Raw genomic sequence first — 13976 nt, forward strand, 5'->3', positions numbered from 1 at the left:
TATGGGTTTTTTAATGGTTTATATTAAATATGTTTTCTAAAAAAAAATAGCATTCAATGAATGCAGTGAAATTAAGCAATTAATATTCATAAAAAAAATTAAAGACATTAAAAAAACTCAGTGTAAAATGCATCACCTTTTGTAACAAATAACATTTGAATGCAGTGAAAAGCCAGAATAAACTCAAACAAGGTAAAACATGTAACGCTGGAAACCATGTAGCCAGAAAACATATAACATTAACAATCATATCCTAAATAAGTAATGAACAGTCATATCATTGGCCTTTATGTGGCACATGAGTCACATTAAACATGTGAATTAATAATGACTTAATTGATTTGAAAGAAAAATTTTGGTAGAGTTTAAAATATTTATTTAATGAAGTTATACAGCTTCTTTGTTTCTGGTTATTTCTTTTCTTTTCTTTTTTTTTTTTTTTTGCTTATTGTTTTTGAGGCGAAATGTGCCAATTTGTCCTGACAACCTGCTCATCAGTCCTCCAACCCAGTGATCCTCAAACCAGTCCCCGTCGACGCTCCACATTTTTCCTCTATCGCTGTGTTGTGTGAGTTTGGATGCGGATAAAATGTGGAGCGTCTGGAGTGCTGAGTGCTGAAGGTTTAACCCGAACTCAGTGTGGTGGAGGACTGCAGCTGTGTTTTAACGGCAGTTCAGCTTGTGTGTAATTACGGGTATATTGTGTGTCATTAGTATCCTGCGACAGGGAGACGTCCTCATCAGAATGTCACTTAAACGCCAAACCTCTCAGCTGCTAGATCTTCAGACAGGCCAAGACCTCATCAGTCGCACAGCAGTGTAGAGGAGCTATAAAACATAATCAGGCCTGTGTGTGCGTGCGTGTGTGTGTGTGCGTGTGTGCGTGCGTGTGTGTGTGTGTGCGTGTGTGCGTGCGTGTGTGTGTGTGTGTGTGTGTGTGTGTGAGTGAGCATATGTTTCAAAAATATTTAAAATGTCCTTTTACATATTTAACCCCTGTTGAACTGAGATGGAATGTCACGGTGTTTAGAAGGAATGAAAGAAAAGCAGACTTGGTTTATCAAAAAGGGGTTTAATGTATTTTTCCCACCCCAAAGATATAAAAAAGGAAACTTGTTAGATTGTCTAAGAATTTTTTTTTCCAACAATACAGGGATTAGGATGTATAAATACACAAAGTGATATTTTCCTTTAAAAATACTTTAGAAACAAAAAGGCATGTTAGTTTTATTGCTGTTAAATTACATTTACAACACTTCCACTTATATATGTTTATAAAGCTAACCCTGTTTTAGTTAAGGCATGACAGAGGAGGGAAAAAAGCTCCTCTTCTCCATGTTCTCTTCACTTTTTCCTTTAGTGGTCCTTATGAACAATGCCATTATATTACACTTCAGAAATATACAGTTTTAATAGTCCAGTGATGTGTGTGACCAGTGTTACAAGCGTCTACGGTAAAGGCTGTGCGTCAGACGCAGCAGGCTGTACAGTAGTTTCACAATATCAGTTCATCTCTCCTTTTTGATGTTTCTGATTTTCCAGGAGACATAGAAGATGTGTCCCTGTGTCTAGCAGAAAAGCTGCAGGTCAGTCACATACGCCAGGTCCAGAAGTGTGGGAAAACAGCGGTCAAAGGTCGTCGTTGTCATCCGTGCTAAAGCTGCTCCTGCGGCTGCTTCCCTTAGAGGCATTGGGCGAAGTGGCTGAAAGCAGCGGGTCAGTCCCGAACGGAGACAGCGCCTCCTCCATGAGGAGCTCGTCCAGCCGCTGTTCCTCCTTCAGAGTGGCACTAAAGAAGTCCGTGAAGTGCGACAGCGGGTCCGAGAAGGTGGTCGAAGAGGTGTCTGCATGCTCACCAGAGGAGCTGCTGTTGCCCTCATTTCTGGCATGGAGCACAGACAGGGAGTTCCTCTGGAGGTACTCGGGGCCGTTCAGCTCATCCTGTGGGTAGAGAGAAGTCTGTGCTCCAGGAGTAACCGCAGGAGCAGGAAGTGCCTGCTGCTGCTGTTTGATGAGGTGAGATGAGAGCTCCGCTGCTCCCAGATTACTAGGCAGACCATGAGCACGAGCTTGGATCTCTAACTCCTGTTAAACACACACATATGCTCAAGCATTAGATATCAGATCGTTTTCTCTTCCCTTATAACCATTGGATCATAATTCAAGTGTCTCTGGGGTACGCACTACTTGGATCTGCCCTGATCATTGATGATGAATGGAGTTCACAGTACACAGAACCCTAATGGGATCAGAGGTCATTACTTTTCACTCTTTCTGAATCTATACGAAAGATGACAGGATGCAGCACTCTTTTCCATACCTTCCCCCAAGAAGAGGATAGTGGGATCACTAGGATAATGCTACCTGTCATTGCAATTTATGTAGGTAAAGGTGGTGTCAGTTATTTTTAGGTGAGAACACTTTTTTGTAATATATAGTAAAGTTCTCCTCACATGCTGACAGCATCTTTGAACTGTGCAGCTGCCTCAGAAAATATGATGTGGACCTTCGACATCCAGCCAACCAGGATAAAGAATGTATAAATAGCTTTCCTATAGTAATAAATAAATATATATTGCAGTAAGTTAAGGGCATGAAAAACATAGTTCTGCCATTTTCAGTTGTGAAATACATTATCTTGACTTTAGATACAAGCCCTGTGTAGAATCCAAGGGGAAGATCAGTAGCTGCTTGATAGGGGAACTCTGGGTAATTACATCCATCCATTTTCCATACCACTTATCCTACACGGGGGAGCCTGGAGCCTATCCGGGGGGAACAAGGCGGGGACGCCCTGGACAGGGTGCCAACCCATTACAGGGCAAAACTGCACACACCCTTTGACACACTGCAGACAATTTGGAAATGCCAATCAGCCTACAGTGTATGTCTTTGGACTGGAGGAGGAAACTCCCAAAGCACAGGGAGAACATGCAAACACTACGCACACAGGGCAGAGTCGAACCCCTAACCCCGGAGGTGCAAGGCAAACTTGCTAGCCACTAAGCCACTGTGCCCCCTGGGTAGTTAGATTGGAGGCTAATTGGGATGTCTGTGTGTGTGTGTGAGGATGTCTGTAATGTCTCTGCTGCCTGCTCTGTGAGTAGTGAGGTTTGTAATGCATAATTTTAGACAAGCAGGGACGGGAGGATTGGCTGTCCTGCATTATTAAGGCCTCATAATCTAATTCAGGTGCAATCCTGTCCTAGCGCTCTAGCTATTAATCAGGCAACTTCCTTCAACTCCCTGTGTTTCCAATCAGAGCTCAGTCTAAGACACCGGGCAATTTCTAGGAGTGTGTGATGATGGCTGTTTTGATCCATCGTACTCATATTATTCACTCTTCCTTTTTGTTGCTATTTTACATGAACTCTATTATCCGCTTTATCTACCTGAATCCTGAGCAGCAGTCTCCTGTTAGCCTGCTCCAGCTTCTTCTGGCGGCTCTCCAGCTCTCGCGCATGTTGCTGCTCTTTCTGCAGCCACTTAATGTACTCCACTGAGGCCTTGAGGATGGTCCCTTTGTTCCAGCGCATATCACTGCCAGAGAACAGAAAAGATAACCTTTTTCACACATGCGTCGCGTCAGCAGAACCTTCACACACAGGAAAAATACCTTCACAAAAACCCTATTTTATAGGACTAAGAAATGGTGATTTACATGGCCAATTATTCATTCTCAGACATTACATTGGCTTTGAATGGGAATTTTAATAGAATAGTTAAGTGTGTCTGCAGAAAGTCTATTCCATGGTCCTTCTGTGGTAAAAATTAATCCTCGAGTAAAAATAGGTGTCACCTGAGCTAAAAAAAAAAAGGAATTTTGAGAGCTGAAGCTAAGTGGAGCCACCGCCAATTCCATTTCTTGTTAAAAGGAAGGAAGTGTGGTAAAATTGTGTCTTTCTTTGGTCTGATCAGAGCTAATCTCCTTTATCTTATGTTAATGGCACGGTGATAAAGGGAACCTTCCATTTAAATTTTATCAAAAGTTCAGTTGAGCTGGGCCACTGGATTCCCTTTCTGGAGGTTTAGTTGTGCTTAAACCTTTATTCAAATGGTCCGTGCTTTGCTTTGACCCCATTTATCATTATTCATATGGGTTCTGCACTGAACTACTGATGCCACTTCATACAGGGCGAGTAAAGAAAGTCTAATCAGCCTTGGAGACTTGGAGAAGAGGATGTTTTGCATTTTGTACACTGATTCGATATTTAGTTTATTTTTGAAGTTATTTATAGGCTAATATTTTAGATGAATAGTTTAGAAGCAGTGGGGGAAAAGGTGCCACTTACGGGTCATTGGACTTCGGTATCAGAGTTCCAAGCTCTTTGATTCTGTAGTTAATGTTGTATCGTCGCCTTCTTTCAACTGTCGAATGAGAAAATAACAATGATCACTATACATGCCACACACACATACACATACACACACACAAATGTACAAACAAAGCATCTTACTCAGATTGTGATTGTCTTTCTTCTGCCTCTCTTTTGCTAAGACTCTGGTGTCGTGTTCTGTTGAGAAAGAGAGAAGAGAAAAGAAGAAGGCAGGCTTTTAGAAAAAAACACCAATTCAGCAGTTTTCATAAGCCAAAAAACATGTAAGTGAAATTGCATTGATGGTAGATGGCAGCTGACTTAATGCTAAACTCAGTAAGTTCGCTATGAACCAATTAAGCTCACAACCACAACTGAGTCCTATCCTCATGCCCATGCATCCTTAACACCACTTCTGTGCCCTCTTCTAAAACACCCTCACTGACAATTAACTCAGCGTCGCAAAGGAAACGTACTCCATCGCTCCGAATCCCACTCGCATTCTTCCAAATTATGTAATTGGAATCCATGATTAGATTTCTCGATTCATTTCTGCTGATTCGATAGGAACATTTAATCTGTGTGTAACTGCTCTGTGTCCTGCAGCACACTTATGTGAAAAAGATAGTAAGTGACTTATTTTCCTCATCGGAGTGAAGAGTTCTTGAGGCATCCTTAACATTTCCTAAATCAATTAGCTGTAGTTGATGCATGACATTCACGGTGGTGGTGGTAGTGGGGGGGGTGGGTCTCTTTCAAGGAGCTCTTTGTGCAATATGTACGACACAAGAGATGCGTCCCATCATATTCAGTTAGCTGAAGCATTGAAAATGAGAAATGCGTGTAGTAGAAGAGGAAATCGAACAATGTGCACTTTGAGTCGCTGTAATAAAGCAAGCAGACACTGACATGAAACATGCTCGTGTGTTTTTCTTGCAAATTCAACCTTGTTATGTTTAAGGCACTGGTCGTGGACTCACAAGTGTTAGACTAGATGTACCCATGTACATGTACTCATTTTACTCATGTACCCATTTTACATTGTGCATCTGTATTTATCTTGAAATGACGAGAGATATTTGGGGGCCTTAAAGCGATAATAGATCTACGGCAGTCTTTCTGAAGCTGTGCTCCATACCTGTGACTTCCATTTTAACAGAGAGCTTTGTGGGGCATGAGGGGGGTGTCAGTCCACCATGAGAGGCAGTCATACCTTGGTCACCGCCATAGACTTCCAGCATGCCGCTGTTCAGGGCCACCTTTGAAATAAACAGGAAGAGGAAGACAGGAGAGGATGAGAGGAACTCTAGGAACATGTTTCATTGTCATTTATATTTCTGTTATATATAGTGGTATTTGTGTCTGTTTTTTCTCTCTTCTAGCATGTTTCCAGCTCAGCTCCCAGGATTCAGCATGTGAATGAATGTTATGTATGTGAGGATAAACATGTGGATATGTATGCTATCTAATCTGTCACTTGCTGACATTATATAAGACCTGAACCTGCCTGATCACACTTGTTTACCAGTTCTGACATTTTTCAAGATTCAAGATTCAAAGAACTTTATTAATCCCAGGGGCAAATTGCTTAATAATTGCTTAATTCACATGCGATATTTGATGTGAGAGAAAGCGCTATCTGTCAGGGTTAGCCTCCTGCTGCATCTGCTCAACACAATGCATATACAGCTGAGTACAGTCAACACACTTCTCATACACACACTATGTGGATTACACACTGAAGGACTAAAAAAGATGGCGCGTAATCCGTATTAGATGAAGAGCACGGTGGATATGGTGTTTGACTGTTAGCTTTGCTGTGCATTTGCGCCATTATCTCAGTAGAGGAAAATCGTGCTTATCGAAAATGAAAGATTGCTACAGTCCCTTGACTCCTGGCATCGTAATCACTTCAATCCATTCCCATCCGTGTTCGCGGATATGTTGACACGTGAAGCGATGTGATGCATCGCGCTGTATGACTAATTAAAATCAATTGATCCATTTAAGCATGGTATCATTTCTGAACAAGCCCACTGGGAGTCGAGGCATTAGCCCAATCCGATGCCTCACTGCATTGCTGAGACATAATCTGTCTTGTACTTTCTCTCTCTCTCTCTCTTTCTCTTTTTCTGCCTGTATACTCAACATGCACACTCCCTCTCTTTTCCTATCATGCCCTCTGTAACACTGGACTCCTCTCCATCGCTGTCTTTTTGTGTGTGTTGGAATGCAATGTGACAGTTTCTCGTTCAGTGACGCATTCCTCTCTGGTGAGTTCAGGTGTCATTATAATCACCGCTCAAGCAGTTCTTTGTCCAGGCTAAGCATCAGCAAAATGCCAAATTTCTGCACAGTCAAAGGAACACAGGGAGTACGTATATCCCTAGACGTCTGTGTATGCATTTTTATTCCTTAATTGCAGTTCTTTAGATGAACATGAACTTTTTCCACATTTGCATATATATGCATTTCTCTCTTTGTTTTCCAGTCACATTACTCACTTTCTCCGTCTTGTACTTTAATTTTACCTTAAAGTGCCTGTGAGAGTCCTCCCAGAGAGTAGTGGAATCTATGTATATAAGGTTTGCATTCATTACAGCTCATTTTCTGCATACCACTCAGTTCCCTGATTGTATTAGGTGGCTAATCTATATTGTTTCACAGCAAAGGACGCAGTGCCGTTTAAGCCTTTCCCCACACATGTGATGAACTTTGACTCTTGGACTCTTAAGTTGGACTTAATCTGACCTCACAGAAGACAAACTCTTTTTTCCCAAGCACATCAAGAATCAACATTTCGGTTTGCGCTTCTGATCTTTCTAAAGAGATTTATCAAAGCAGACTAGTCTAAAACCTCCCCAGATTTGTGTTGACGTAATTTAAGTAATTAGAGTCTTATCATTTCTTAATTCTGTAACAAAATTTCTTTTCAGGAAAATGTTAACATTAATAGAAATGACAGTGGTTAGATTATATTTCCAGAAGCAAGGTTGCTGATCCACACACTTAAAGAATGAACATAATTCATACTCACATTATTTTGCATTATGATGCTAGGCTCCATACACTCCAAGCTCCCATCATTGAACCCAGATTCAAAGCCAATAAGATCATCAATAACTTCGTCCACTGGAAACTAAAGGAAAACAATGATTACACTGTAGCACATTTGCCACGCTCAGATGTCCCTTTTTAGCTTTATCTACAAAGGTTAATAGTCATTAAATCAATGTAGAGTAGAACAGTGCAGAGGGAGGGACAGGCTGCTTCCTAATCCAATAACAAGCGTTTCATCATCTCCACACAAGAAGACTGCAGCATGATGGAAATGTCTCTTATCAGATTAGTGAGCCCTTTTACTCTGGTATTGATCAGTGCTACATGTTTGATGTTATTGATGAGCGGTGTGGGGGAGAATGGGGGTTGGAGCATGGTACTCACCTCAGTGTCGTGGCTATTGGCGAGGGTGAACAGGGTGACGGGGCTGCCAGGCGTGCTGTTGTTGCTGACAGGTGTCATATGGCCGTTGCGCATGACAGGCATTGTGCCCAGGGCCTGGCCCGGGTGTGGGTGGGCCTGGCCGGGAAGCTTGGTGCCTAGAGTCAGGTACTGTTTGACCTGCTGGGCCTGGGCTTGGTGGAGGTGGTACTTGGAGTTCTCCAGGTGGTTCTGAACCTGGGGATTGAGAGGCATGGTCAGTATCACACATTGTACTTACAGACTTATAAAGATTACATTTTGCACAAATAACACGTAATAGTCATTTTATGAGAAAACACCATATGTCCTAATTTAGACTAAACAAAGGTGATAAAAGAACCAAGCGACCTTAAAAATCTCTTGACTTTTTTTTCTAAAAACAGATTTAACTTATTACAAAACATTTAACAATTTGTAATGAAATGCTAGACTGTAGATGGTAGTCAAGTCCAGTCTGATAGCTGAGGCCATTTCTCAAGCTGAACCTCATAGCCATACCTGAACTTCAGCCAACAGATAGCTTCAAAAATCAAAATCACAAGGCAAAACAAGTCCTTACACTGGCAACTTGGGCTCCGTCTCGCATCATGTAGTAGCTACAATCAGATAAATGTGGCATTCTCAGAACCCGCGTGTCCTCTGCAGCTCTGACAAGGAACTCTAGTAGGATCCCAGGCTAAAGTTATCTGTTGAGTGGATATGATGTGACTCTCCCCTCCTATCCAGCACTCTTTATAAACCGACTGGGTGTAGTAAAAGACCTAATTAACAGGGAGGCTGGCTTGCCCTTTTATGGCCTAGTGTGATAATCACCTCAAACAGAGAGCCATCAGAATACTGATCTGGTTGGTTTGATCACCATGGGATGCCTGTGTTTTGCCTATATCACCAGTTCCAGAGGACCGCCCTATTCTGTTTGTGCGACGTAGCCTGTCCCCAAGCTGCCCCCCCCTCCAACAACCCTCTTCCACTTCTGCTTCAGGGGCTCGAAAACAAATGCTGCTTGTTGTGTGTGGTTTCTCAATAACCCCAGAGCTCATCTTAGACACAGCGCTCTGAGGACCATTGTCCTCTGTCAGCTCTCAAAAACTAACTGTCAAGAACTGGACCCTTATCTTATTTTAGTCCATAACACATCGTAAAACTATATATAGGATGGACCTATTCACTTCATGGGAGAGCAGAATGACCCTGTTTTGTCTTTGTGTTGTCTGAGTTCACAAAGGGCCAGCTGTGAAGTTACCCAATGGCGGCTGAGGGTATTTCTAGAACATCCAAAAATAACTTTTATTGCCATGTGGCTAAAAATATACTCAGTGAATGTCAAGCTTATTTTGCCTAATTTCACATGACCTTCTGAAAAATGTTACCAATTTGATTCCAAATTACTTAACAATCATAATTATTTGTATGTTGATCATTTTTTCACTTGTTTTAGACTAATTTAATCTTACCAGCAGACTATACGGCCCTTCAGAATTTCATCCAAAACTATTTAAATTAAATCAAAATTTTGTGACAGATATTTTTTTTCTACTTTCTAGACATTCGTCTAGCCAAAATGATTCTGATGATGCAGCCATCGAGAATCAGATCGAAATGCATTTTTAAAAGTTCATCGCATCTCTTCTTTTTCAATTTCATGATGTCAGTGAGTGTATAGCATGTTTTAAGATTTGTTCTAAGAATCAGATTTTTCTCTGTAAGAAAAGGCTGAGCAATTTCCAGCATTTCAGGATGATCTGTCCCGTAAACTTGGTGTTAGGGATGTTCAGGCTGCCAGTGGGTTTGGAGGAGTGAATCCTTTCCTTTCTTTTCTTTTTTATTATAAATGTAGAAGATATGCATATTCATTGACTCAAATTTGATTCCAAGGCCTGGACAATGGAGTGTTATGTGTGAAGTTGCAGAATCATGATAAAGAGATTTTTTAAGGGTGATTGCGTTGATGAGTAATGTAAATATTTTATTATTATGTCTTCACTACTGCAAAGAAAACGTTTTATATGCTTCTTCACAGGAAAAAAAAAATCTGAAAAACTGACGCAATGATGATATTTGCAACAAAGAATCACAGATTTGCCCAATTTAAGAGTAATTTAACTGGTAGACCTCCAAATATAGAAACACTACAAAAGTTTTTTGTCTGGTTTGGTTTTATAATTCCATATTAACTGTGTGACAGTACAGAAGAATTTTTACAGGGGAAGCACAGCTGTAGCTTCATAACTTCATTTTTTTTATTTAACTCACTCAGATAAGGAATGCTGCACTGGCTGTGCACAGAGCTAATTTGATAAGACAGAACAAACACAGACACATACACACACACACACACACACACACACACACACTTTCACCAGGGTAGTAGGACAGCCTCTGTTCTTAAAATGATGTCTCATGTTGTGCCCTTAGGTTTAGGACACTACAAGGCATGTTTACACCCTGTAGTTAAATTTTATGGTACGAAAAATAATGACATGCTGTAAACATGAAATCTAAGATCTCCTGCTTAAGCTGCATCCACAGTGTACAGGGTGTTCCAAAAGTCTCCACACATAGGGGAAATTAACACTTTTTAGCAAAATGTCTTCCAAAATTTTTCGTATATAGTTTATATTATATATTTTTTTCAGAAAGCCTGTAAGAATGCCTTTGACAAAAGAAGAACTTATTGAAATCTTTCTCACGGCTGGATCGGGAAGCTGTCTCAAGGTTGCGATGGAATTTAACAGGAAACATGGCAAGCACATCACACATGACACTGTTGCCAAACTTATTAACAAATTCAAAAAGACTGGAAGTGTTGCGGACCAACCGAGAAGTGGACGTCCAAGAACATCCACTGATGAAGACACAACCGACGTGGTGCTGGCAAACACAGTCCCCTATGTACGGAGACTTTTGGGACACACTGTAGTTATATTTCATATCTTGCTCAAATCAATCCAGCAGTTTGTTCTTTAACATGGTACCACTCATTTCCATGAGAAAGAAAAATCACTAAAGAGTGACAGACGTAAATAAATGAGTATTTGCATTACCTTATTGATTTGTGGCTTCTAGAAATGTTAGTCCATACATCAGGCTTCCAGACAGGCACTGACTGTGAACTGGAAGTGGGAATGTAATCTATATTATGGCGCAGACGTTGCTCAACTCTGTTTCAGTATTAGCCAAGTTCTTGTTTCACTTCAGGTCAAGTTATGAAACACTGGGGTGGGTGATTATCACTAACTGTAGAAATCATGGACAAAAACCTTAACGCCCACAGGTCACCACATAAACTTCTCTCATCCTGAATACGGTTTTCACGGCACATTATACAGCTAAATGAACATTATCTATATAGACTTAATACAATTAATGCTGTATGGTTTGTCTTCAAGAAGTGTATGGGCTACATTGTGTTCAGTCAGAGATACATGCAGAATCGTTGCACCACAAAATTTTCTAAAGGGAAGAGAAAGTAATGCAGGAATAAAAAAAAAAAATGTGAAATTCATTAACCCAAGTTTTCCAAGTTTTCCCAGTTAAATGTTTCTACATAAAAAAAGAGCAGTAAACAGTAATAAATGAAACGAAGTCAATATTTGGTGTAATGATCCTTCGCTTTAAAAAAAATATAATAGTCTCAGGTACAATTTGTGCAGTTTTATAAGGAAATGAGCTGTAAGTGTTACTGAGCATCTTGCAGAAGCAGCCACAGTTCTTCTGGAGACTTTGACTGTCGACTCGCTTCTTATTTTTGCTTCAAAACTCATATATACATACACACACACACACACACACACACACACACATATACATATATATATATATATATATATATATATATATATATATATATATGTGTGTGTGTGTGTGTGTGTATACATATATGTGTGTGTGTGTGTGTGTGTATAAAATAGTGTTATATAGAGCAAACATATAACACTATTATTATTATTATTATTACACTTTTTATTATTGTAAGGCTACCAGTCTTATCAAGTAAAATCACCTTATAAGCTAAATCTGAAATCCAATAATCCTACTTTTCTTCCTTTTTTCTTCCTACAGATGAAAGTTTATTTATTTGTAACATATATTAATATATTTGTTATATTTTATTTGATAAAGACCCGGGATCGGTGTTGGGCTGATACCAGCAAAAAATGGTGGATTGCATATTAGAGAAAGAAAAAAGAATGAAATTGATTCTGTAATAAAATGCAAAAGATTGGAATTGCATTTGGAAAAGTTTTTTTTTTTTTTTTTGGAACTGTAAATGGTTAGATGTACAGAGACTTGTTAGGATGGATTTTTCTCACTTTTATACTTTAATATGTTTGCAGTATAAGTGATTTTTGTGTGAAACCCATGGGTTTGTGTAAGCTGTGTTTTAGCTGCCTATTTTTTCTTGTATTTCCAAGTTCTTCAGTTAAAAATCATTTTAAAGCATAGTGGGGTGGATATCAGTATCAACTCATGGTTTCAGTATCGGTATCGATATCAGGAAAAAATGGTATCATGCTATCTCTCGTATTTATTATACATGCAAATATATACCATTATTATTAGTAGTAGTAGTAGTAGTAGTAGTAGTTGTAGTATTGTAATATTGTAACTGTAACAGTATCAGATTAAATCACATTATAAGATAAAGGTTGAATGTTATTTATAAATATCAAGTCAATTCAATAATTGCAATACTTTATTAATGCACATAAACTGCCACATTTGAGGAAATGTCACGTTCAGTGTGTTTTTGTTCTGCAAAAAAAATATAATCAGGTGAACTCATATAGCTAAAAATTTCTCCAAAATTTTTGCAGCTTGTTAGTTCCTCATTGCAAGCACACACACACACACACGCACACACACACACACACACACACACGTAAACCTTTCTCATTGAGGTGCAGACTTTCAAATCATAACCGAGCCTTGCAAATAACGCAAATGTCTCGCTCTGTCTGTCTCTCTGTCTGTCTCTCTGTCTGTATCTGCAGCTACCTACCGGCAGCAGCTGGACCTCAGTAAGGGAGATGACTTTGACTACACAGCGGTGGCTCATGGCTCCAGCAGCAGAAGTGTTCAGCAACACAACCTCTATCTTTGACACACAATTCCAACGTCCATACACTGAAACCTCAATGAAGAAGGAGTTGCTGTGAGTCAGTCTGCTGGGTGTGCAGTCAGGCACGGAAAGAAGAAGGATGAGTATGTGTGTGTGTGTGTGTGTGTGTGTGTGTGTTATTTTCCTGAACAGTGTATGTTAAAAGCCAAGCCAGGGAAGGAAGACATGACACATCAGCGTTCTCAGCACCCAGGCTTCCTCTGCACGACTTTACTCCACCGCTAGCTATTAGCCAAAGGCCTGACAGAGGCAAAATTTTTCGATGGCTGAAAGCAAAGGAACAAGGGACGAACGGGTGGGGAAGTGGAGGGGGGGTGTTGTGTTCTAGGATCTTTCCTTTCTGCCTGTGCACATTTTCTTACTCAGCACATTCCAGTCACAGGTTATCTCCCTGACACACACCTCTGTACAGAAAGCAAACGCATGCACTATATACAACATCACATAAACACGCTAGCACAAAATCATTTTATAGGGGATTTCCTGGCACAAATATTTGTTCACTTTCGGTCACACAGTCCATGATTCTGTAAATCAGAGGCTCTGGATACAGAATATGAAAGAGGGAGGGTTTGAGTTTGTATCTGAGCACACAGTAATAAGAAATCCAGTTGGTTTGACAGTATTTCAGAGACATTGGTGACACATTTCCATAACATTGAAAACACTGAACACAGATATGCTGTGCTATATTTTAATCAATGAGTCATACTGAATTTTATCAATGCACAGCTGATGAGGCTTGCGTGATGATAACAGCCATGTAAAGGCAGTAATTGCATTACACTAGCAACAGTGTTTAACGGAAGACATTGCAGTGATTACAGTTCAAATGGCAGATAAAGTATAGTGATCTCTCTTGTAAAAATGTACAGGAAAAAATTTATTATTGACAGTTTTCTGCTGCTAAAATGAAATGGCTCTGCTTTTTTTTTTCCTGGAAATGGTAGAAATACTGAGGAAGGTTTCTAAACATATGCAAGAAAGGCTTTCAATATGCATAGTACTGTACTCTGTGTGTGTGTGTGTGTGTGTGTTTGTAGATGTTTAGCCCT

The 13976-nt window shown here is 40.0% G+C and overlaps 1 protein-coding gene across 5 annotated transcripts in view; it reads right to left on the bottom strand.

Annotated features, from left to right (window-relative positions):
• Positions 1-926: 926 nt before the first annotated feature.
• Positions 927-13976, bottom strand: part of tfec (transcription factor EC) — a 38124-nt gene continuing 25074 nt past the window's right edge. The window contains exons 1-8 of one of the 5 annotated variants that reach the window (XM_034313020.2): positions 8359-9016; positions 7761-7994; positions 7354-7455; positions 5455-5575; positions 4458-4514; positions 4293-4368; positions 3393-3540; positions 932-2085 (exon numbers count right to left, since the gene is read on the bottom strand). In XM_034313020.2, coding sequence (XP_034168911.2) covers positions 1630-2085; positions 3393-3540; positions 4293-4368; positions 4458-4514; positions 5455-5575; positions 7354-7455; positions 7761-7994; positions 8359-8418 — 1254 coding nt within the window. In that variant the 5' untranslated portion in view covers positions 8419-9016 and the 3' untranslated portion in view covers positions 932-1629. Of the gene's footprint in view, positions 2086-3392; positions 3541-4292; positions 4369-4457; positions 4515-5454; positions 5576-7353; positions 7456-7760; positions 7995-8358; positions 9017-10843; positions 10972-13976 lie in introns of those variants that run through there. The other 4 variants (XM_026922670.3, XM_034313021.2, XM_053241927.1 and 1 more) reach the window with 4 other exon arrangements.

This window comes from Pangasianodon hypophthalmus, chromosome 18, assembly GCF_027358585.1.
Source record: "Pangasianodon hypophthalmus isolate fPanHyp1 chromosome 18, fPanHyp1.pri, whole genome shotgun sequence".
Taxonomy (NCBI): Eukaryota; Metazoa; Chordata; class Actinopteri; order Siluriformes; family Pangasiidae; genus Pangasianodon; species Pangasianodon hypophthalmus.